The 23,474-nt window shown below is 36.1% G+C and overlaps 1 protein-coding gene across 3 annotated transcripts; it reads right to left on the bottom strand.

The window, feature by feature from the left end:
* Nucleotides 1–1,357: 1,357 nt before the first annotated feature.
* LOC107041374 (allatostatin-A receptor) lies at nucleotides 1,358–22,428 on the bottom strand. Of its 3 annotated transcripts, none has more exons than XM_015261897.1 (6): nucleotides 22,192–22,428; nucleotides 17,919–18,485; nucleotides 14,751–14,880; nucleotides 12,613–12,879; nucleotides 11,796–12,044; nucleotides 1,358–2,280 (listed from the first exon to the last, which is right to left on the bottom strand). In XM_015261897.1, the coding sequence occupies exons 2-5, from the start codon at nucleotides 18,335–18,337 to the stop codon at nucleotides 11,796–11,798; spliced, it is 1,065 nt and encodes a 354-aa protein (XP_015117383.1). In that variant the 5' UTR covers nucleotides 18,338–18,485; nucleotides 22,192–22,428; the 3' UTR covers nucleotides 1,358–2,280. The 3 variants fall into 3 exon arrangements, with proteins under 3 accessions (XP_015117383.1, XP_015117385.1, XP_015117384.1); XM_015261899.1 differs by having other exon boundaries at nucleotides 12,613–12,867; XM_015261898.1 differs by lacking the exon at nucleotides 22,192–22,428 and adding an exon at nucleotides 19,070–19,240.
* Nucleotides 22,429–23,474: the final 1,046 nt, after the last annotated feature.

Raw genomic sequence — 23,474 nt, 5'->3', positions numbered from 1 at the left:
AATTTCTGTTTCCTACCGTTTATAATTCCCCCTATGAATTCAAGTAATCCGTCCAATTATATTTGACTCTCAAAAAATAACGAGAACTCTAAAAATAATTGAAATCCAATAGCTGTCAGCATTCCGCAATTCGGAGAAAAATGAAATTAATTCCTCCAAACATTCCCCCTATTTCCCTGTTTACCCAATGAATTCAACTGAATTAACGAACACATCATGTTTTACCCCCCTATAATTGAAACGAGTTTTCCAATTTCCATTGTACCAGCCCTCTGATCCATATCTCTCTCTTTATTTTCTCCCGAAATAGCAGGCATCATACGCGTTAACATGGAAACTCACTCAGGCCGGCATAATGCGAGAGTGCGGGGTATCAAAAAGCTGGCGCTGTGTTGCCGGGACGGGCAATTACAAGAATTCTGAGAGTCTGCAGCCATCCGCAAAGGAGATTGTCACCAGCATCTCTCCTACCAGAGCCATATGAATTTTTTACACCCTCGGCACACTCTCCCTCGAGGGAGATCACGCCAATTATCCGTTTGGCGACATATTCCCGGATCCATTAAACTCTCCCAATTATTATTGCTTTTTGTTATTCATTTATTATCTATTTATTCACGTATTTTTAATATTCAATTTTGTTTTTCAGTTGAGAACTTATAGTTTTGGTTTCAATGTTAGGGCGTTAGGCCCAGACTTTTGACCCAATTATTTCAAATTCTCAAACCTCGACAATAAATTTACATAATTTTGGTTTCAATTTAGGTCATGATGAGTTGACAGATGCATTGCAATATCGATGACCTAATGATGGAGTTTTTCAATGAATCATTATTGCCACTGCATCCATGAGAACCACTCAAAAATCTAATATTTTTCCTCGCCCCCTCGTTACGATGTAAATGAACATTTCATGCAGTGCATTTAGTCGCATAAACCGGGGGCAACTGACGCTTGGATAATACCAAACTCAGCGAGAATGTACTCTTTGTCATCGCAAGTATTTTTCATCCTGGAAAATTTACTGGAGAGCGTCATATAAGAGCATCAATATTTACGCTGCCTTGGCACTCGTAAAAGCGACGAGTCCATTTAATTTTACGTCCATCATAAACGTTCCTTTACTCACTGCTTTTTCTTTCCGTTCAAGAAGACCCCCCGCTGAACCCAGTTGAGATTTATGGAGCGAGCCAGATGGAATCGACAACTAAAGGCTAAGCCCCACGCCGCCCACACATTTCCCTGTCGTACTACTCTAATGTAGAACTTGATTGTGATATTTTCAGTGGAATTAATAGGTGCTTCAGAATTTGTAATGGTTCTGGATAAAGGATTATAGCGAACATTAAACTCCATATTTAGCATATACTTATTGGATTTAATATACAATTAAAGTACAGTTATTTTACAAGTTAGTCTCCCTTCAACATTTATAAATTTACACTCATGTACATCGATATCAATTTAATGATAAATTAGTTCTATGTACACTCAGAACATTTACCCCCCATTGTATTGTTATTTCATTCATTCAGTTATTCAATAAAAATAACTATTCCTACGTGAGTGTAATATTTTGATCTCTCAAGGGGAAGAAAAAACGTGGTAATAATTTTTCGCACTGGAGAATCTCGCGGAGGAGGCAGGGGCTCATATACCATCCTCCGCTGATTCAATATATTAGTCAGATGTATTCAAAATCTATCTCCACGTTTTATTCAATTTTCCTACAATTCAAAGTCAAGAGGTACTCATTCGTGTGAATATTCGTATACATATCAAGTTATATTCCCTATCTACTTCATCCTTGTGCTGCAAATTTTACAAATCAATAATATTCGTTTCTCATACATCGTTATGATAAAGTCTAACAGCAATCATTAACACTTCATATAATTTATAACACCATTTGGTACATTTATACACTCAAATGACATGACGATCGTTATTTATAGACTATTTTTCATTGGGAAAATCGTTGGAAAAGAGAAGCAACACGGAATCACACTGAGTATCCAGCCACTTCGATCATACAGCATCATTGTAACCAGTCAAATTGAACAAAGATCATTCTCCCACCGTGCTCTACAATTATCTTTGGTATTGAGCCATTTGTAAATTACGCAATAACTCGAGATACAAAAGCATTGCACCATGCATTTGATGGAGCCTTGTACCTTCTCATTGCCAATCATCCTGTGAAGTCTCGGGCGCCCTCTAGTCAAAGGCTTCCAGTCAGCCTTCTGCTATCGACTAGTTCTGAATATCATAGATTGTGTCCTGGAAATGAGAATGCAACCGTTAATGAGATTTTCAATCTACTCAGATGGAAACCATTTCACGTGCGTTTGTAATTGCAAGTTTCCGCAGCAATTAAATGTTTTGACAGATCTTTGTACTGTTGGAGTGAACACGTGTTAAGTACTGAGGCATTAAATAACGATTTAACGACTTTTTTATTGCACCAAACGAGCATGTTTTTTTTTAACCTAAAAAAGATGGTTTCTTGCGTGCGCAGAAAATATCAATTCTTTGAAGTTATTGCGATGATCATTAAGTTAAATCAGTTCTGATGCATCAGAAAAACTAGTCTCTGCAATTAAGACGCTTTTATTTTCTTCTCAAATCTAAGTCGTTTTTGGTGACTTACATTGAAACATTAAGACACGCATTCTAGACATTCTAGGTGTCCAAAATCTTAGATTAAGATGCCTTGAAGACGCTAGTGTTTACCTTCCTCTCTTGCATGGAAAATACCAATGCTTTAAAACAACCAAATCAACCTTTGCGATAAAAGAATCAACACTTTTCGAAGATGCTTGCTAACCATCAAGTGCAATCAGTTCTGATGGATAACCTCCTATCGATATCAGCCACTATCTCCTCTAATGGTTGCGATAATGGAAAAGCCACCTCAAAAACCTACCTAGGAAAAGCCATGGACCTAGCAAAAGCAATCGAATGTCTCCAAAGGTTTCCTCTACAAACAACCAAGGATCTTTTAAACCGAAAAGGTGTTTTCTTGTGTGCCCAGAAAATATCAATTCTTTGAAGTTATTTCGATGATCATTAAGTTACATCAGTTCTGTTGTAATTAAGATGCTTTTGTCTCCTTCTTACATCTAAGTCATTTGTGGTGACTTCCATTGAGACATTAAGACACGCATTCTAGACATTCTAGGTGTCCAAAATCTTAGATTAAGACGTCTTGAAGACGCTAGCCTTTACCTGTCTCTCTCACACGGAAAATATCAAGCTTCAAAACAACCAAATCAACCTTTACGATAAAGGAATCAACACCTTTTGAAGATGTTTGATAACCATCAAGTTCAATCAGTTCTGATGGAAAACCTCCTATCGATATCAGTCACTATCTCCTCTAATGGTTGCGATAATGGGAAAGCCACCTCAAAAACCTACCTAGGACAAGCCATGGACCTACCAAAAGCAATGGAATGTCTCCAAAGGTTTCCTCTACAAACAACCAAGGATCTCTTAAACCGAAAAGGTGTTTTCTTATGTGCCCAGAAAATATCAATTCTTTGAAGTTATTTCGATGATCATTAAGTTACATCAGTTCTGTTGTAAGATGCTTTTGTCTCCTTCTTACATCTGAGTCATTTGTGGTGACTTCCATTGAGACATTAAGACACGCATTCTAGACATTCTAGGTGTCCAAAATCTTAGATTAAGACGTCTTGAAGACGCTAGCCTTTACCTTTCTCTCTCACACGGAAAATATCAAGCTTCAAAACAACCAAATCAACCCTTACGATAAAGGAATCAACACCTTTTGAAGATGTTTGATAACCATCAAGTTCAATCAGTTCTGATGGAATACCTCCTATCGATATCAGCCACCATCTCCTCTAATGGTTGCGATAATGGAAGTACCTAGGAAAAGCCAACAGCAATGGAATGTCTCCAAAGGTTTCCTCTACAAACAACTAAGGATTAATTTCCTGAACATATTTGATGTACCCTCTCTCGAATGTCAACCGATAGATCTCTCCAAGACGTTCACAATGGCCGGGTGCAATCTCCCGAAGGAAGAGTACGTCCCACTCCGAAGTGACTTAGTGGATCCTCGAAACACAGCGGACCTTTTCCGAGCCTCAAAGCATTGTTGACCAGTGGTCTGAACCAGCTAATTAAGACGTTGGCAACCACTTCGTCCTCCGTACTTTCCTCAATCAATCCCAGACCCACTGAAGCCACACACGAGACGCTGCAGCCGCATTCCCACCACCATTTCATTAATCTAAGTACTCCCTACATCTCCATCACGTCTCACGTTAAAAAAAAGCGAACTCTTGAGAGTTCTTGCCCGTTAAATGGTCTCAACCATCTAGAATACGTTTATACCTCCAATCGATTCCCCATTTCCGGACATTTGTGAGAGTGCATTCGGTGTAACAGAATGAGATATTTAAGTAATAGGTTTTCTTTTGAAGGCTCCGAAAGTCGACGTGAGCTAGCGTGGGGTGCAATGGACGACGTGACAACTGTCGAAATACAGTGGGGTCTGAAAAATCACGATAAGTGATGAAAAATTCAACTGAGCAATCAACTCTTGGAAAGAAACTGGTAGAAACGCAATATAGAAGTGCTGTTCCATGCTTTTCCAAGTTTCACTCGAGGGACTTCCTCAATTTTCTGGTCTCATTCAATTTGCTGGCGACCTCAGGATACAGGGGACTAGCATCTTTCAGCTCTCCTTCTGGTTTACCCGGTTGCGTTAATGAAATAAGTTATCGAAGTAATTTAAATATCCCGGGGGAGGAAACTCACGCTGTCGCAGAATTTGGTGGCTTCGCTGCGACCGGACCGGACGTTTCTTCAGTCCAATTTCAAGTATATTACATTGCAGACATTCGCAAAGGGATGAAGGTGAATGATAATTCACACTCACTCATTTATCTAGTTCTATTTCTTCGGAATTTATTTATTGATTTAGTCAGCGGTTTGATTGCCATTAGTATTGTAGTGATTACGAAACCCTCGTACGTCATGATTCATGTCCTCATCATCCCTGTGTTACTCAACCCAACGCATCGGTGCAATCAGATAATATCGATGCTTGCATATTCACTTCGCTGATTTGCAATACATGATCTCGGGCCATCGTCAACAGCTAATACCATTCCGTCAGTGGGGGGGGGAGGGGCGACGTCAATGAATATCATCGGACATCCGATCACGTGGGAAGCCAAGACATACGCTAGCTTTCGATGAGCCCATATAGCCTCGTCATTATTTTCCGCCCTAATTTTATATTTTGTCAGTAAATATTGGAGCGCAAAAAGCTCGGTTGGGAATGACCCTCATTCAATGCATCTCTGGTAAATACGGAAGAACTTCCAGTTAAATATAGCTCATTCAAACACAACTAAAGATATATTGATCCGGCGCAAAAAACCTTTTCGTGCGATTTACGCTGCAGTTGAACTCAATTATTCAATTCCATATTTTTAATTATTTAATTTGTCGTCAATTGAAAATTTAAATCATCAATTATTTTGTCATTTTCAAATTTCAACGAAAATATTACAAAAACTGATGATTGATGCCGATTCACGAGGAGAACCTGGTCAATAAAGCTTCGCCATTAATTTCCGTCTAGACTTTCCACTTTATCAGTAAATATTAGAGCGGAAAACACTCCGCCGCGAACGATCCCCATTCAATACATCCCCGGTAAATGCAGAAGAACCTCCCATTAAATGTACCTCCTTCATACACAACTCAATCTATATTGATCCAGCGCGAAAAACCTCTCGGTACGATTTATGCTGCAGTTGAGTAACATTTCATCCCTCGAATAGCATTTGTAAAAAAAGTAAAATCACCCGAAATGTTCAGTACGCTGGTATCAAAGATATAATCTATCGCCTTCCTTTTTCCTCTTTCAACCGTTCGCTTGTGGAACACGTGCATCGTATATTTCGCCAATTCGAACGCGGCTCTCTCACCCACAGGGTACAAGCCTCCAGAGGGTATTTATAGAGTCCCTACACTGAAGCTCATACCAAGGAGAACTCAGCGCAAAATCGTAAATGGAGGAGTGAAAAAGGATAAGAACGATGAGGAGAACAATCTTGGAGATAATTCCCCCCATCGACTCTTGGCGTTTTTTTCTCGAGCTGCGACTCGAGATCTCCAGCGTTTGACTCACTATTACGGAGCCCTCAAGCCATCCTGCGTTTTCCCATTCTGCAGTTGCAGCAATTTTCTCTCATTTCCGGGGGAAAAAGTTAACGAGTCGGGGATAAAGTATATAAGGCGCGCAGTCTCGTGTGTAGCTGGGAAAACCTCTGGCCTCTGTGGATTACATACGTGCTCCGCGCGGTATATTTTTGATATGTAACGCTCGCGGATATACGAATGTTACTGCCGCTAAGGGATGAACAGGGAAACTACGATAATTCGGCTTTACGGGGGACACCGGTTTAGGCGACTTGTTAATGCCTCTGTACACTGGTTGAATTTTTTGGCTTGGATTTCCGGAGTCTCAGGGGAAATAAAAATGAAAGCCAAGTTTTTTAAAAATTACATTTTTTTCGATTAAGCTGACATTTTAGAGAAAAAAATGTTTTGGAAAAATGGAGGTTTCTGGGGGAGATGCAAACTTTTTCAACAGATTTGAGTTTTCTTAAATAATTGGATTGTTTTGGTGCATTACAGTTCTCCAAAGAAAATGGGGATTTTTTGAAAAATAGAATTATTCAAAAAAACTTCTACCGAGATTCCGATTTTTTTAAATGTAATTCTTTCGAAGAATTGTAATGTTCATAAAAAAATTGAATATTTTTAGGAAAGTATTGTAAATATTTTGAGTGAAAAATATTTCAGCTGAAAAAGTTGACATTTTTTAGACAATTAAAATGTTTTTAGAAAATTGGAAGTTTTTGGATAAATTATAATTCTTCAGGAAAACGTGAATTTTTTAAAGAATAGCCTTTTTTAAAGGATTATCTTCTTCCAAGATAAAAAATAGATTTTTTTTCAAATAGAATTTAAAGTAAAAATCCACCAATATTCTGATTTTTTTGGAAAATGTAATTCTTTCGAGGTATTTACATTTTCACAAAAAAACTAAATTTCTTTAGGGAATTATTACAAGTTTTTCACATGAAAAATCTTTGATGTGAAATCCGTAAAATTTTCTGGAAAACCGCAATATTTTTAGAAATACTGAATTTTTTGGATAAATTATAATTCTTCAGAATTTTTTTTCGAAAAACCCCCCTTTTCCAGAAGAATAATTTCTTCCATGATTGCAATTTTTTACTTAAAATGGCTTGAAATTCTGTCCAAAAATTCACATTTTAGAAAAATCTTAAATTTCTTTACAAATCAAAATATATTTTTGAAAAATCGTAATTTTCTTTTTAAAAAACTTAGTTTTCCCGGAAGATGAGAATGTTTCATGTCGTCCTACTTTCAATTTCAAATTAGAATGATCCAAGACACTCTTATTTCGTGTCATCATTTCCTCTGCAATATTTCTTTCCATTCTTCCGAATTCATGTAGAAATAAATGAGCCTAGTAGCGCCATTACTTTAACGCACTCCGGAAATGCCCTCTGCAACAGCCCCATACGAGTGGTGCGTGGGCCCCTTAAAGCAATATGTTACCCGTTTTTATTTCCATTTTATTCCTTTTTTTTATCGAGCGGAACCGTACAGAGGGATAGACTTACGTATGACTGTGAGAGGTGTTGAGTTTCGTGAATGATCGGGGGGAATAAAAGGGGAAGGGTGAAGAGAAAATTTTCCGCGATGTTGGAGAATACGTACAAATGGATGGCAGCTGGATGAATAAATACGACTCTTCCCAACGATCCCACTCCCTTCGTCCTCCGCCCGTTTCCCTCGGTCTGATGAAAATACCCGCGTCTACTTTACTCCACCAAAGCGCTTTTTCACCAGAGATTTTCGCTAATTTTTCACGTACCCAAGGCTTTTCTTTCATTTTCTGAATGAGATGAATCGAGCGAATGGGACTGATACTTTCGTCCCATTTACCTGCTACACTCGGGAGGGTCGAATTTCTCAGAATCCGGATTGTCGATTTCTCGGAATCGAAACGAAAGGGATACACTGTTGAAAATTTTTTTCAATTTCGTGGAAGATATTATAGTAAATCTCATGAAAGTGACATTGAATCGCATTTAGGAAAAACATTTTTATGAAATCTCAATTTTTTAATGGAATTCACGGAAATTCATGTTTTCAGTGGGAGTGAGATGGAAATATCACAACTTCATTGAATTTTTAGTTGAACATGAATATTCGGAGACGAAATGACATGAATGTCCAATTTTTCCCAAATTTTCCTGATTTTTTAGAATTTTCACAGAATAATTTTCACAGAATAATTGAAAAATCAAGTATTTTATTGATTTCCAGGTCATTTGAACAGAAAATCAATAGAATATTTGATTGTTCAAGGATAAAATTTCCTGAATTTTCAGTGGAACATGAACACGATAAATAATTTCATGAACACGAAGAATAATTCCAGCTTTCATTAAAACTACACGTCGTTAAGGACGTGTAGTCGTGCACAAATTTGTCAATTAAATTACTTGAAAAAAAATAGAAAACAATCATAAATATTCAGGGTCATTAAAATTATATTTTGCACAGATTTAGCATTTTTTAAGCATTCGTTGTTTATAAATGAATAATTGAAATAGTTTAAACTTTCGAAAACCTCATTTTTTAGGCCTAAAATCGATTTCTGAGCAAATTCTGAATATGAATACATTTGCTACGATTCCGAAAATTGATTGTTTATAGATTATTTCTAGAAATGCTCCAAATTTTCAAAATTTGACTAAAGTAGTTGGATATTCTTAAACATTTCTGGCTGAAATTTCTGGAAGACTTCTTGGGAATTTTCATCATATTATAGTTCCATTGAAATTCCAACGAATTGCAGCATTGAAAATTAAAAAATTGATGGAAGAATCAATGGAATCTCTAAATTTTAGTTCAGGAAAATTCCGGGAGTACAATGAAAAATCCTCGCCGTTTTCATGAAATTTTGAGTGAAATCTAAAATTTCTTGATTTTCCCCCGATCACATGACAATGAAAATTGAAAAATTCACGGCTAAATCAAAGAAAGCTATAAATTTCAGTTCCATTATTCCATGAAAATTGACGTTTTGTAATTTTGAAATTAGAAAGTTTATGATTTTTCTCCCGAAATCCACTTCACTGAAAATTACCAGTCGTCTGTCCATAAAACTTCAACTTACTTCCAACAGAGCACAAGCGAAAAGTTGATTCAATGTCAACCACTTAATGAGTTTATCCTTCCACCCTAATAAAGAAAAATGAAATAAAGAGAATACCCAGGATAACCAGCAATAGTACTCCCCTTACGACTTGGAAAACTCGAGTTGAATAACTCCGGACTAGTCCGTGTGAACATGAACAGCTCTGTTTTACGGGATGGAGAGGAGAATTTAGAGGAAAAAGTTAGTCAAATCAAATATTTTATGATGCACATCGAGAAAGTGGGGTTTTACGAGCAACTAGAATATTTGAACGACTAGGAGTTTGAGTTTATGATATGATCACATAATGAAAAAACTTTAGAATGCATCGGGCGCTTTATCATCGGACTCAAATGGGGGATCAGGAGAGTAAATTACTGCGCTTGTTTGACTATTACGTCTTCAATAGCACAAGGAAATTTCCAATATTAACAGATAGCACAATAACATTTTGAAAACATTATTGTTCCGCGCAGGCAGCCTCGTTTAAAAAAACATTGACATTGGTTCCATTCAGGGGGAAAAGATCATAAAATTCCAAATTTCAGTGGGAAAATGAAAATTAAATGAAAAATAATGAAATAAAAGAGGAGAGATTCCAGTAAAACTACATGGAGAAAAAGTTGAATGAAAAGTACTAGAAAATTGTTGCAAATTTTAGTGCACGGAAGGTAATCGTGGAGCAAAATTGTAGTTCAATAAAAAATACATTTGGGGGGAATATCTTACTTTTCGTTCAATAAAAAAATACATCTATGGCTGCAAAAATTACTGTTCCCTGTACAGTAACATTTCCCAAATGGTACATGGAGAGAATTCTTTTGAAAAATTGCTCTTAAGTATTAAAATTCTAATTTTTAGGGATTTCTAATAAAATTTCCGGAGATTTCCGTGAAAATTTCGTTTAAGAATATGCGAAATGTATTATATATATCCGGTAGATAATATTTTTCCCGGCATTTTCTGGTTTCCTATTCATTTTCAGGGAAAACTGGCACTGAAATTTACAGTTCTCTGTGATTTTTCCACAAAATTCTGAATTGTGAATGACGAAATTCCCTGGCATTTCAGTGGTAATGAAATTCGATGACAATTTTCAACAGTCTATATGACTGTTTGGTAATTTTTCTCCATTTTTTTTGGTGGTTTCCCAGGAGATAAAAATCTAAAAAAAATAAACAGGAAATTTCTCCCCAAATTTAACCAGCGCTCCTTCAAATCCTCTCCAGGGATTCGTCTCCCTCGCATTTTATCGAATGACACTTCCATTTCTATACCTACGTCAATCCTCCGCGGATAACCCCATTCCTCCCCGCGCCCCATCTTCCGCCGTTTACCCAACAATAGGTATACCCCCGCGGAATATTCCTCGCGGGTACCATAAAAACAATGAGACCTAATTAATATTTCCCGAGTATTTACGTCCCCATCTTCATCAGCAGAACAGCCCGGAATTTAATTCCACCTCGAGCAGAGTGAGAATATTAACTCAACTAGATCCAGAATACGATGAAAAAATGAAATAGCGCGAGGAATAATTTTCCAATTTTAATATTCTCGGGAGAAATCATCTACTTTGCTCTTGGAACAGCGAAGTGATAATAAAAATCAAGTGGTACTTGAAAAATGTTCCTTCTTTTCAATTTCACATTCTCGTTATTTATGAAGAGAATGATCTCGCATTGAGTCTGTCTGGAAAAATATTTTCTAAGATTCACTAAAATTGAAGAGAATTAGGGAATTCTCCAAAATTTTATTATTTCCTCGCAGTAAAATCCACTGTCACTACCCGGAATTTATTTCCACACCGCGCTGACGGAGAATATTAACATAACTAGATGCAGAACACAGTGAAACAATTAAACGGAATAATTTTCCAATTTTAAAATTCCCCCGCGATGTCATGCACTTTTCTCCTTTAATATGCAATTGAGAATAAACATCAAGTTCTACTGGAAAAATTCTCCGTTTTTCCAATTTCACATTCTCCTTATGAAGAGAATAATCTCACGCTGAGTAAGTCTACAAGAACATTCCCTAAGATTCACAAAAATTCAAGCGAATGATGGAATTCTTGTCTTCCCGCTGCCCAAAAAGTTCAAAGTTCAATAAATTCTCAGTGAAGTTCGAAATTTCATTAGTTTTTCTCCTAAATCGAATTCAATTCCACTACTCGGAATTCAATTCCACTCTGCGCAAGGGAGAACATTAACTCAACTAGCTCCAGAACACCATGATACAATTCACTACCACCAGGAATAATTTTCCAATTTTAAAATTCCCCGGAGAAATCATGCGCTTTACTCCTAGAATAATGAAATTGAGAATAAAGATCAAATCGTGCTGACAAAATTCTCCGTCTTTTCAGTTTCACATTCCCCTTATGAAGAAGATAATTTCACGCTGAGTGACCCTAAAAGAACATCTCCTAAAATTCACTAGCGTGGGAATGTCGAAATTTCCGATATTGACATCAAAGAGAAGGAATAAAAGCCGGAATTCTCACCTATATGATGTCACCGCTGCTCGCCGCCCGAGTGGTCTTGGTCAGCGGTCCACCCGCCCCCTTGGCCTGGTACCTCGGCCTGAGATAAATAATCTTCCGAAAGGCTTTCCGAAAATTATCACTCAAAAATGCATATAAAATTGGATTAACACAGCTATTCATGTACGCCATAACGTGGCTGGCCACCTGAATCATGACCGACGTTGTCGTCATGGGATACGAGTCCAGTGATTTCGCCACCAGAATTACCTGAAACACCAAACAACTTTCACATTAATTGCTTGCATAATTGGATTTATAATTATATTCATAATTACGGCATAATGCGCCAAAATTAATCAAGTTCGCTAATTAAATTGCGTGACTGCATGTCATTTTTCTATTCAATCCAGAAATGGATCATTTATTTTCAGAAAAAATTCCAATTCAAATGAAAATATAAATTTATCAGAGAAAAACATGCTATTTTTTTGGCATATAAAAAACCGAAGCTACGAATGCATTTATGATTACATTCACAATTACATCATAATTACATCATAATTAAATGCAACGGAATGACTCAAATTTCCCAATTAAATTTCGTTGTCGCCTGATATTTTGAATGCAAAATTTATTGAAATTAATTTAATAAATTTAATAATAAAATAAAATTTAATAAAATTTATTTGAAATACAAAATTTTATTGCAAATGCCATTTTCATTTGCATAAAATTATGATGAACAAAAATTGGATGAAAAGTAATAAAAAATTGTGTCTGATATTTTCCCCTCAATCTTCATACTTATTAACGGAGAAACGTGAACATCACTTACTTGAATGGGAAACCAGCATATCGCGAAGACAGCGACGACAATTATGACGAGCCTAGTGACTTTTTTTCGTCCCCTTCGACTTTCAGCACTGGCACGCGCCCCTCGCCACAACCGAATGAGCATGAACACGTACAGTGCACACGTGAGTGTCAACGGAATGACATAGCTCAACAGAAAAAATGTCACTTGGAATACCGTCCGATTGACGTCTGGGAGAATCCTGCAGGCGGGCTGCGGATCCGGATCGGTCTGCAACTGAATATAAATCTGCGAAATTAATGAGTCGAGATCAGACCTCCGTAGATCTAGCGGGATGGTATTATTTCTGACAGCGATTGTCAGGTGCACTGATGAAATTCTAAGGGGTTGTCATTCCGTAATTGAGTGACACCATGTTATCGATATGAAATCGATTTCGGGTGATTTCAGCGATGATTTCAGTGATTTCGGATAAAATAATTTCGGTGATGTCGAGCGTCACGAGAGGTGATTTCATGATTTTGACTGATTGCAGTTATTCGAAATCAGTGATTTCAGATAAATAAAGTTAATAAATAATAGAGGTGGGGCAAACCGATTGTTGTCAAATTATCAAAATCAAAACTGGCCATAATAACTGGCCAATAATAATAACGAATTCGTCTGGTGATTTCGTTGATTTCAGGCGATTTCATGTGATTTCGAAGTGATTTCGGAATGATTTCGTGCCAGAGTGGCGCCATGATTTCGGGAGTGAGTAACCCCTCATGAAATTCTAGTTTCTGATTTTTATGATGAAATTCCCCGAAATGTTTGGGAAACTATAAATTGATAACAATTTCAATTTAGGAAAAAGTATGAAATTCTAGATTTCAATGAAATTCCAAATTTTTGGAGAACATGCAGACGAGAAGTCCTTGACTTATTTAAATTTTCAATCAATATTTGGGTATTCAGTACCGAATTGCAAAAAAAATTCCAATTAATGAAAAATTCAAGAATATTTAATCCGATTGCAATAAAAATAATGATTAAATAATTGAATTAAAATGTATGCAATGATGGAATGATGACATTCCAAACTTTGGAGGGGCAGACGAACGAGAATTCCCCAACTGACTTGAATTTAAAAAAAATAAACATGAATTTGCACTACCAAATTACACTGACTTTTCAATTTTCATTAAAAATGAAACACTATTTTTACCTGAATTTTTCTGATTTCTATCAATTTTCATAATATTTATTCGTTTTGAATAATTAATTAATTTAAATTTCAAAAATAATTTTTAATTTTTCAATTTTTAATGATGAAATTCCCTCACGGAAAAAAAAGAGAAAGATTACCGAACAAGTCAAGTATTCACTCATTTGGGGGATAATTGTATGAATAATACCGATGTTTGGTCATTTTCAATACTTGTATCAGTGAAAAAAATTATAACCGCCGAGCTACGGCAAAAGGCAAACTATAATTGGCGTCAAGTCATTTTTTAACAATTTTTGGTGAAAATTGCAGATTGAAAAAAAATAGCTTTTTTAGTAATAAACGATTGAAAAAAATACGTTTTCTCGTATAAACTCCGTCAAACAGAAAATAATGCTATATGTATAACGTCTCATTTTGAAGAGTTTTTCATCTTCTTTGAGTGTGCCAAAGGGCAATTTGATAGCTTGAAACATCGCAGCAATATTGAGGCCAATTTGATAAAAAATTTGTTTGCAAAATCTACCCATTTTCAAAAAATTATAACTCCGTCGATTATCAATATTTTCAAATTTTTCTTTTTTTAACTTTTCGTCTAATCCCCATCTTTCGAGAGAAAAGTCCCCAGCATCGACTTTTTCACCGAATGAATCGTCAAATATCCTCCGCAAACAGATATTTTTTCATAGAATTACATTTCGCTCCGCGATTACCTTTCGTATAGTAAAATTTGCCATCCAACTTTTCTCTCCGTATTGAAATTTCAGGGGAACTATAGCTCCATAAATAAATTCCTGAAATCAACCGGAAATTTCCGTGAAAAGTTTGCAACAGCCTCAAAAAAGGGAATAACTCTCCTATTTTGAACACCCCATCAGCCGATACCATTCCGCTAAATTTACACAGGTCTCCCTGTGATCTGCAAAGTCAATAAAAATTGTTAAAGACTCACCTCCCCATGAATGATGAGAACCGGGATAGACGTCGTAAGTATGACGAACCATACGATGCAGATAGCTATAAACGCATGGTGCTCGGTTCTCACAGTCATGGAAGCCACCGGATGCACAACAGCTAGATACCTGTTGAATAGAAAGGAGTTTGCGTTTTTCGTTGAGCTCCATCGCGTCTCCCTACGTCTGTCTCCCCCAAACTTATGCAACTGTTGGTGAGGAATTTCCCGAGCATTTGTTTTCGGTTCAATAACGACCCCTTATCCATCAGTCTAATGGAGGTGCTTGAACGCATATCAAAATGTTACCGAGTCAACCCCATTCGGGGTGATCTTTCTGGGGCGGGTGTCATCAGTTTGTATTCCGGTTAGTGAATACAAATGATAAGAGATGATGGCTATCTTTTCATGTCAAGTACAGAGTACTGGTGTTATTATGGGTGATAATGAATGATCGGGGGAAGAACCGGGGACAGATATCGGCGATATGTTTTACCGAGGGAAAAACAAAATTCGATGAGTAAAAGGTGTTGAATGGACTTTGTTCGCTCACAATCATGAATAATAAGACCACTGGAAATACTACTGTTTGAAATTGAGACAATTTTCCGGCGGTTGTGGCTCCAAATTTAAGTCGTTTTTAGTATCTTAAATTAAGACATTGAGACATGTATTCTACATGGCTTTTGTTTCAAATTTATGATATTTCATTTATTTTTCCAAATACTTGACTCCTTTTTTTCTTCATTGTCGACCTGCTGCATGAAAGGCGCCAATCATTTTTGTTTTTACTGTCTTACGATTCCAGGTTTTAAGGATATCCAAATACAGACCAAACTATACCATTTTCAATCATCAAATTTGTCAATTAAATTGCGTAAGAAACATTTGAAAAAATCATGAATATTCAGCGTCGTCTAAATTATATTTTGCACAGAATTATTACTGTTTTTAAAACATTCATTGTTTATAAATGAATAATTGAAATTATTTAAACTTTCGAAAACCCAATTTTTTCAGATAGAAAATAGATTTCTGATTAAATTCTGAAGATGAATAAATTTGTTACGATTTTGAACAAATAATTTTCGGTGGAAAATTGATTGTTTATAAATTATTCTTAAAAATTGCCGTTTTTTAATTATTTCATCATACTTTCTCCAAAAGTGAACTTTTCAATTTTTTTTTCAGATTCTTAAAATTTTTTCTAACGATATAATATCGAGATTCGGATTTAAATCATTGTAAAATGTCCCGAAATAGGGTCAAATGGGGCTGAAATGAAAGACGACGACAAAAATATAAAAGCATTTCGATGGAGAAAAAATTGCCGAAGTACTTGGATCTCCTGAATGGAAATAGTCTTAATGTGTCTCGACTTGAGACAGGAAAAATGTCTTAAATTTTGTGATTATGAATGTTGTGTCTATCGAACTTCTTATTTTTGGATGCCGAAACGTCTCATTTTTAAGACTGCAACCATTTGCGTGTCTTAAATGAATAGAAAGTCTTACACTATTGAAAATTTCTTTAAACTTCAGTCCCAATGTCATCTGAATTTTCAATGTTGCGAGTTTGAATTCAATTTCAAATGAAAGCGTTCACTAAATTTCTCATTTATCTTGAAAATTCAAGAAAATTGGGTTTTTCATGGTGAACAATCATTGATTTTCATACAATTCAATTTTCAATACATTAAAAATTCAGAGAAGTTATTACCTGAATTTTCCACATTTTTAACTTCCCGGGCAGGGAAGTTATTGTAATGCCCCCGAAAATGAAAAATCGATTTTCCATGATATCTCCACGTTTCAAGGTGTTTCTAATGTTCCTCGATAGTTTTTAACAAAATGTCTGTGGGTGTGTGTGTGTGTGTGTGTGTTACTTTGTACGTATGTGGTCAAAATTTTGGTCAACGATTTCTCGTGAACGAATGGTCCGATTTAACTTTTTTTTTCTCCAATCGATACGTCTTCATGTAACTTAGACCGGATTAGATTTTGGTTGATATTGGTCTGATGGTTTTCGAGTTATTCCAGAACGAAAAATTCAAAATAGAAAAAAATAACCAAAAATTTCTCATTCTCATAAGATGCTCATAACGAACGATTATAATGAAGAAAAGCTCTTCATTTTCTCCAATTTTTTTCATATATTTTTCACCATGATATTTCTTCCGTTTTTTTCTAATTTTTTATTTATTTTATCAACTTCCCGATCTATCGGGTAGTTATTGTAATCACCCTGAAAATGAATCATTAGTTTTTTGCGATTTATCCACGTTTCTCGGTGTCTAAAACACTTCTAAACAACATGTCTGTGTGTGTGTGTGTATGTGTGTATGTAGGTCTGTATGCCACGGAATTTTCGTTAACGATTTCTCCCGAATGACTCGCGCGATCAAGATGATGGAGGACGCAATCGAAAGGTCTTCATGTAACTTAGACCTGATTAGATTTTGGAGTGATTCGCTCCAGTAGTTCTTCCAAATTTTCCTGGAGAAATGTTTGAAAATGGCTAAGATAAGTATTTCTCCTGTATAAATGACGTGATTGGCATTGTCAACATCAGGATATCACTAGAGCCAATCACTCCAGTGATTTATCTAGGATTTTCTGAAACTCCAGTGATTTTTCCAGTGGTTTTTCCAAAATTCCCTGGAGAAAAGTTTGAAAATCGCTCAGACAAGGGTTTCTCATGAATAAATAAACAGAGTATTGAGAGTTGAAAAGAATTCTTTTAGTAAAAATGGGAGGAATAATAATATCGGGAAGTTGTTGGTGCGACCCGTCCGACGGGTCGGACCCACATGAATACATCCGCTACCAACCCACCCGCAATGGGAGCGAGCGCAGCGAGCGACCAACAGCCCAATCCACTAGTTAATGTTTTTCAGTACCGTATGGACCTGGAAATCGAGAATTACTTGAATATTCGGGAAATTAGCTGATTCGTCAATAAAGAATTCTGCAGAAATTCCCTGTAATTTTATCGTTGTTAAAAATTTCAAGGTTTTTCAATGAAATTTGAAGAGTAATTTTCTAACAGTGTAAATTAACATTTCTCGAAGCCACAAACATTCACAACGCGAATCCCATTTTTTCTAAACAACCAAAAGCACCTCTCGTTTAGAAAAAAAAAGGCTCATCTCTCAGAATGAATACTCACCTATCCAAGCTCATGAGTACCAGCGTGTAAACACTAGCGCAGGCAGTAACGATGATCAAATACTGGACAATTCGGCACCACAGATCACCAAATGGCCAGTACGGCAGTACAAAGTCAGCAGCAGTGAATGGTATGCAGAATATGACAAACAGTAAGTCCGCTATTGCCAGATTAATAATGAGAAGATTCGTGGTAGACCGCATACCAGGATTGAGAGCAATAACGATGACCACTAGTGAATTACCCACAAGCCCGAGTATACCGATAGGGCCGAAGAACAATGGTACGACCACTTTCACCACTCTATCGACCAACTCATGATCGTAATAACATCCACCATCCATCGATGTACAATTCGATGAGTTCTGCACCAGCGGCTCCAACCGCTTGCTCAAATTCCACACCGTGCTCGCATCCATCTTCACTTGGGGGTTTTCGAGAAACAGTGCCACTAGATTTTGATCAACGTCCAGTAGTTATCCATCGTAAACTGTATTTCACGCGTAATGACTGGTCATAATTATCTTCTGTTTAACTGAACGGGGGTGAGCATGGTCACGATGATTCCTAATGCCAGAAGATTTGTGATTAATTTGTGGGCGAGCGGAGAAAACTCGGATTCACTGCTGGTCTTGCACTTTTTTCCCGTTATAGCACGGAAAAAATATACTCGATTCAAGTATATTATTGTTGATTCGAATATATCAGTGGCGAAGTGGTAAAACGGCTTAAGTCGACTCATCTGTTAGTTGAGTTTTCGAAGAATATTCGCGAATCTAACGGAGATAATGAAATTTTTGTGATAACATTTTTTCTAGAGCAAATTGAGTGCTACGAAAAATATTTTAAGAAAAATTTAGTTATCTCCCTTAGATTCCACGATATTCACTGAAAACTGGCCAATAGTCAAAATCGACTTAAACCGTTTTACCACTTCGCTATTGATATAATATACTTACAAGTCTTACTTGTGTCAAGAAAATGGTTTTTTGAAAATTATCAAAAAACAATTTTTTTGTGCCAAACATGCAAAGAGTGCGTTGGAGTGAAAATTTTTTGGAATAGCCACCCCCCAAGTATAAAATATAATTGAATGAAGTATATTTTATACTTAATTCAGGTATATTTTTTCCGTGAGGGTGAAAACGTACTGAAAATCGAGCTTGCTCCACAATTTCTTGATTTGTTCGGTGATTTTTCTCCAATTTTTTTCTCCGTATAAGGTTTGTGTTACAAATTATGTCATAACATTAAGAAACTGTCATTAAATTCTAAGTAGTCTAACATTGTTACTGCTATTTAGGTGGAATACGATGATCACGTAGAATTTATGTCACAAAATATGTCATAAATTTGAGGAGTGACCATAATCCATTTAATTGGAATAGGACGAACATATGATAATGCCGTCATAATTCGATGTCACAAAAATGTCGTAACTAGCATCTTTCATTTGACGCTCATATGATAGCTCACAAAATTTTTATAGATCCCTAGCAATGGCCTAGGTCCCCCTACGGTCCCCGATTAATTTAAATTTCAAAGCTTGGGGAATAATTTGAGAGGTAATCAACTCATTAGTCTTGTACTTCGATCGAAATGAGTGTGAAGGCGGGATTTTTCGCATTAGATATAAGAAATTAAAACCTTTAGAAACAGAACTCAATTAAATTAATCATAATAATTACTACTTTTTCATGAATAATCACCGGTAAGTGTTGAAAACTGTCGTGTCAACAGAGAGAACATTAAAAAATTGTGAATTCCTGAACTTGCGACTTCAAAATTCCCTCTAGTCACACTCGTTGACGTGAATAATATTTATCTCATTCATTTCGCACACGGAGGGAAATATTCAATAAAAATTACGTTATCTTTTGCGTAATTCCGGAGCGAAATGTGGTTGTAGGAAATTTTGCGGGACTATCACGGAATTTTTCCAGAGCGTTCCGTAATTTTCACCAGAATCTCCTGTGAAAAATTGCTATATCATCACTTAAATTTTCTGAGTCGATTCCGTAATCGGTGAGCGCACAGTGAGTTCCGTAATTATTACTGAACATTTGTCTCCGTGCAAAGAAACCCTGTTCTCTACTGTCAACAATGTCCCCAAATTATCTAAAATAATTACCTTAATCATATTTCACTCTCAAAAAATTCCCGGAACCGCAAAAAAAAAATTAAAATGTGACATCTGACGACATTTCCCTCACCCGTGACCTTCCATTATATTCCCAACTTCAATGCATTTATCCCCCCCGAACAATTCCTCCAGAAAGAATGCCAATCAAATCCCTCAATCGAATACTCTCCATTGTTACACCTTCCCAGAGACACTGACAAACGACGCCAATCATCCGATGATTCCCATAGCGAACAATGAACGGAAAAATAGGTCATGTATGCCCCGTTCCCATAAATCAATCGTGCACGATAATGTTGATAAATTAACTTTTTTTCGTCCAGCGTTTAATTTACCGTGAGGCAATCGCTAAAATTCGCCACTTCATTCCGGAGTAATTAATACCGAAAAATATTGAGAGTCATGAATTGCGACTGAACACCACTTGTGTGTTTTCCCCAATCGAAATACAAATAATGTTGACGCTGACTAATGCGTTGGACGACGGTTTTTCATAAAGTTGGAAACGTACGGCGTAATGGAAAAATATTCATCACACAAATTGCTAGATGTCATACTACCTTCGGATCAAGATATTTATGGCGGTTCCGAGGACAGTGCAATATCGAGGGAGAGATAGTGGTCTGATCGACTTGAATTGAAAACATTCTCGGGTTATTACTTTATGGTTCAATTCCAATTCTCATAGTTACACAGGTTTTTCTACGATTATCTTCATATTTTTCGTAGATGTTTATAATATTCACCAGGTATAACAAAAAATTGTAACTATACTGTCAAAAATTTTTGTCTGACATTTCGGGTACAGTTTTTGTAAATTTTTATCGAATTTAATTACAAATGAAATTTCAAGAAATTTCGTCGTTGAAAATTTATAATTTCGTGGAAAAATCGAGGAGAAATGTAAGTTGCTGTTTTAAACTGCAATCCCTGAAAATAAATAGAAAACCAGAAAATTCCGGTGAATATATTCTTGAATTTTCAGGACAATGACACTGAGTATGATTTAGGGGGAAAAAATCATGAAATTTCAGATTTCACTGAAAACTCAATGTAATTTGACCCTGAAAATTCATATTAAATTGGACATTCAATTGAGTTAAGGAATTCTCGTCTTTATGCTACTAAAAATTTTGGAATATCATTGAAAAAAACGCAATGAAAAATACAATAACAACGCAACAAAAGAACGCAATTGCGTTTTTTAAAAAAAAATTTAAAACAGAATTCGATTTTTCTACAGGATTCATTCTATTGAGATATTGCCTATATAAATGCCTCGGCTCAAATTACAAATTAATCTCAACGAATTCCAATGGAAAATGTCTCAAACGAAGAATTTGTATAGAAAGATGAAAATCTTCTTATTTTTCTGTAAAGCATGTTCTATAAAAAAAACAGTAAAGCTGCGGAATTTTTCAATAGAATCGGCAAAAAACCATTAAAATTTTCTGTAGAATTCGCTAGGTTATTCTATTACATTTTTTCCGGTGTGCAGTGAAATTCCAATTTTATAGCATCAGGAAGCCGAGAATTCCCTAACTTACTTGAATATTCAGTGAAAATATGCCTATTCAGTGCCACACTACCCTCAATTTCCAATCAATTCAAAATTCAAGAATATATTTACCTGAATTTCCTGATTTCGAACCATTTTCATGAAACAATTCAACTGCTTCACAATTCTCATAGATTTTCCCATTGAATTTTCAGTTCTCAACGACAGAATTCCACGAAATTCCAGTGGAACTTTGAAACCATAAAAGCTCTCAAGAGCTGTTCCAAAAATTTCAGTCAAAAATGTTTTCAACAGTGCACTTCGTACACAAAATCTAAAAACCGTTAAAAATAAAATGAAACAAACTGCGACAAAATGAATAGCGCTTGAAAACTATGCAGCGAAACGTCGCGATTTGACAATAAATTAGTATTGCTGAACTCTTCCAAAATCCCATTAATTATTCCTCTTATTGTTCACCATGGAAATGAACAACGTCATCAACTTGAAAACTATCTCTAACATTTCCCCTGAAAAATCCTAGAATAGCATCGATAAATTATATGGAGCCTTCGCTCTTCTCCCCGTGCAATTCCGAATCACGACATGTCATTAAAAATGCGGGATATTACCACTCTAATCACGATCCGATAATCACTTCATCAATCTGTGCCATCTTCATCTCCAACGAGATTCATCTGTCCCCGACGGGAATGCAAACTCCATAATAATTAACTGTCAACGAAAAATATAAATACGAAGCTGAGATATTACATTATCCACGGCACATCACAATCACACACTGGATACTTGCTGATCGGAAAGGATTGGTTTGAGATCAGGATGGGATGACGAGGGTCGGCTGTTGCCTCGCGACTGCCGCCGCGATTCAAATTGAGTCTCGACACCGGCGTTTACAAGGGCAATGGACCACGAGGATCTAAGGGTTGATGTGCGCATAGGGGTGGTGCGCGCGCTGATCATTCAAAAGGATCGACTGAGTTGTCATTTGGGATCATCAGTGGGTCCAGTGGGAATGGTGTCCACTGGCTGTTGAGGATTTGCCGACGGGAGGTCATGAAAATCTCTATAATATCAACAATGACATTTGAAATTCTTTTGATTATCAGTTGAAGGAAATGAACGCTTCAACCTAATCAGCCTTGTTTTCAAAATTTTCCGCACGAAAAAATTTTCTAGAAAAAATCAGTTAAATTTCATCTTATTTTAATTTCTTCATTGAAATATTTTCTTTAGGAATCCTTCCTCATGAAGTTTCTCATGAGGTTTTCCTCATGAAAATTCTCACTCTGCTTTTATTTCTCACTCTGTTTTTATTCTCTTTTCATTAAAAAATTAATCAATTAAGCTTTGGAAATTTGAGCCAAATTGCTATAAAAAATATCTTAATAGAATGAGTGTAGGATAATAATTATGAAAATGCTGGATATTTATTTAATGGGATAAATGAACGTATATTTGAGTCAAAATCGAATTTGGAAAAAATAGATCGGTATGAGAACTAAGCTACTCTCCATCTTCAGGCGACATCCATCCGATCAGAACTGACTTACCCTTCATTCCCTCATTGGAGCAAACACTTTTGCCCTTCTGAATTTCAAAAATATTCTCTCACTCGAACTCATTTTTAACCAATATATCGTTTCTTCCAAAGAATGATTCAGTAGCGAAGCCGTAAACCGGGTTAAGTCGATTTTGACTATTGTCCAGTTTTTGACGAATATCTGGGAATCTAAAAGAGATAGAAAAATTTTTGTCATGACCTTTTTTGTAGAGTCAACTGAGGGTTATAAAAAAGGTAATGAGCAAAATTTTGCTATCGCTATTAGATTCCGAGATATTTGTCAAAAAATGGCCAAAAGTCAAAATCGACTTAACCCGGTTTACCGCTTCG

The sequence above is a fragment of the Diachasma alloeum genome, unplaced genomic scaffold, assembly GCF_001412515.2.
Source record: "Diachasma alloeum isolate Michigan unplaced genomic scaffold, Dall2.0 Dall_scaffold_00364, whole genome shotgun sequence".
Classification (NCBI taxonomy): domain Eukaryota; kingdom Metazoa; phylum Arthropoda; class Insecta; order Hymenoptera; family Braconidae; genus Diachasma; species Diachasma alloeum.
The sequence above is the reverse complement of the archived record's forward strand: the minus strand, read 5'-3'. Positions and strand labels throughout refer to the sequence as shown.

Bases quoted from the DNA above. Each gene is read 5' to 3' on its own strand.
- LOC107041374 (XM_015261897.1), bottom strand. From the start codon at position 18,337: ATGGATGCGAGCACGGTGTGGAATTTGAGCAAGCGGTTGGAGCCGCTG. The intron at 12,880-14,750 runs GTGAGTCTTTAA...TTAATTTCGCAG, and splicing joins TTCTCATCATTCATGGGGAG to ATTTATATTCAGTTGCAGAC. The intron at 12,045-12,612 runs GTAAGTGATGTT...TTGGTGTTTCAG, and splicing joins TATGCTGGTTTCCCATTCAA to GTAATTCTGGTGGCGAAATC.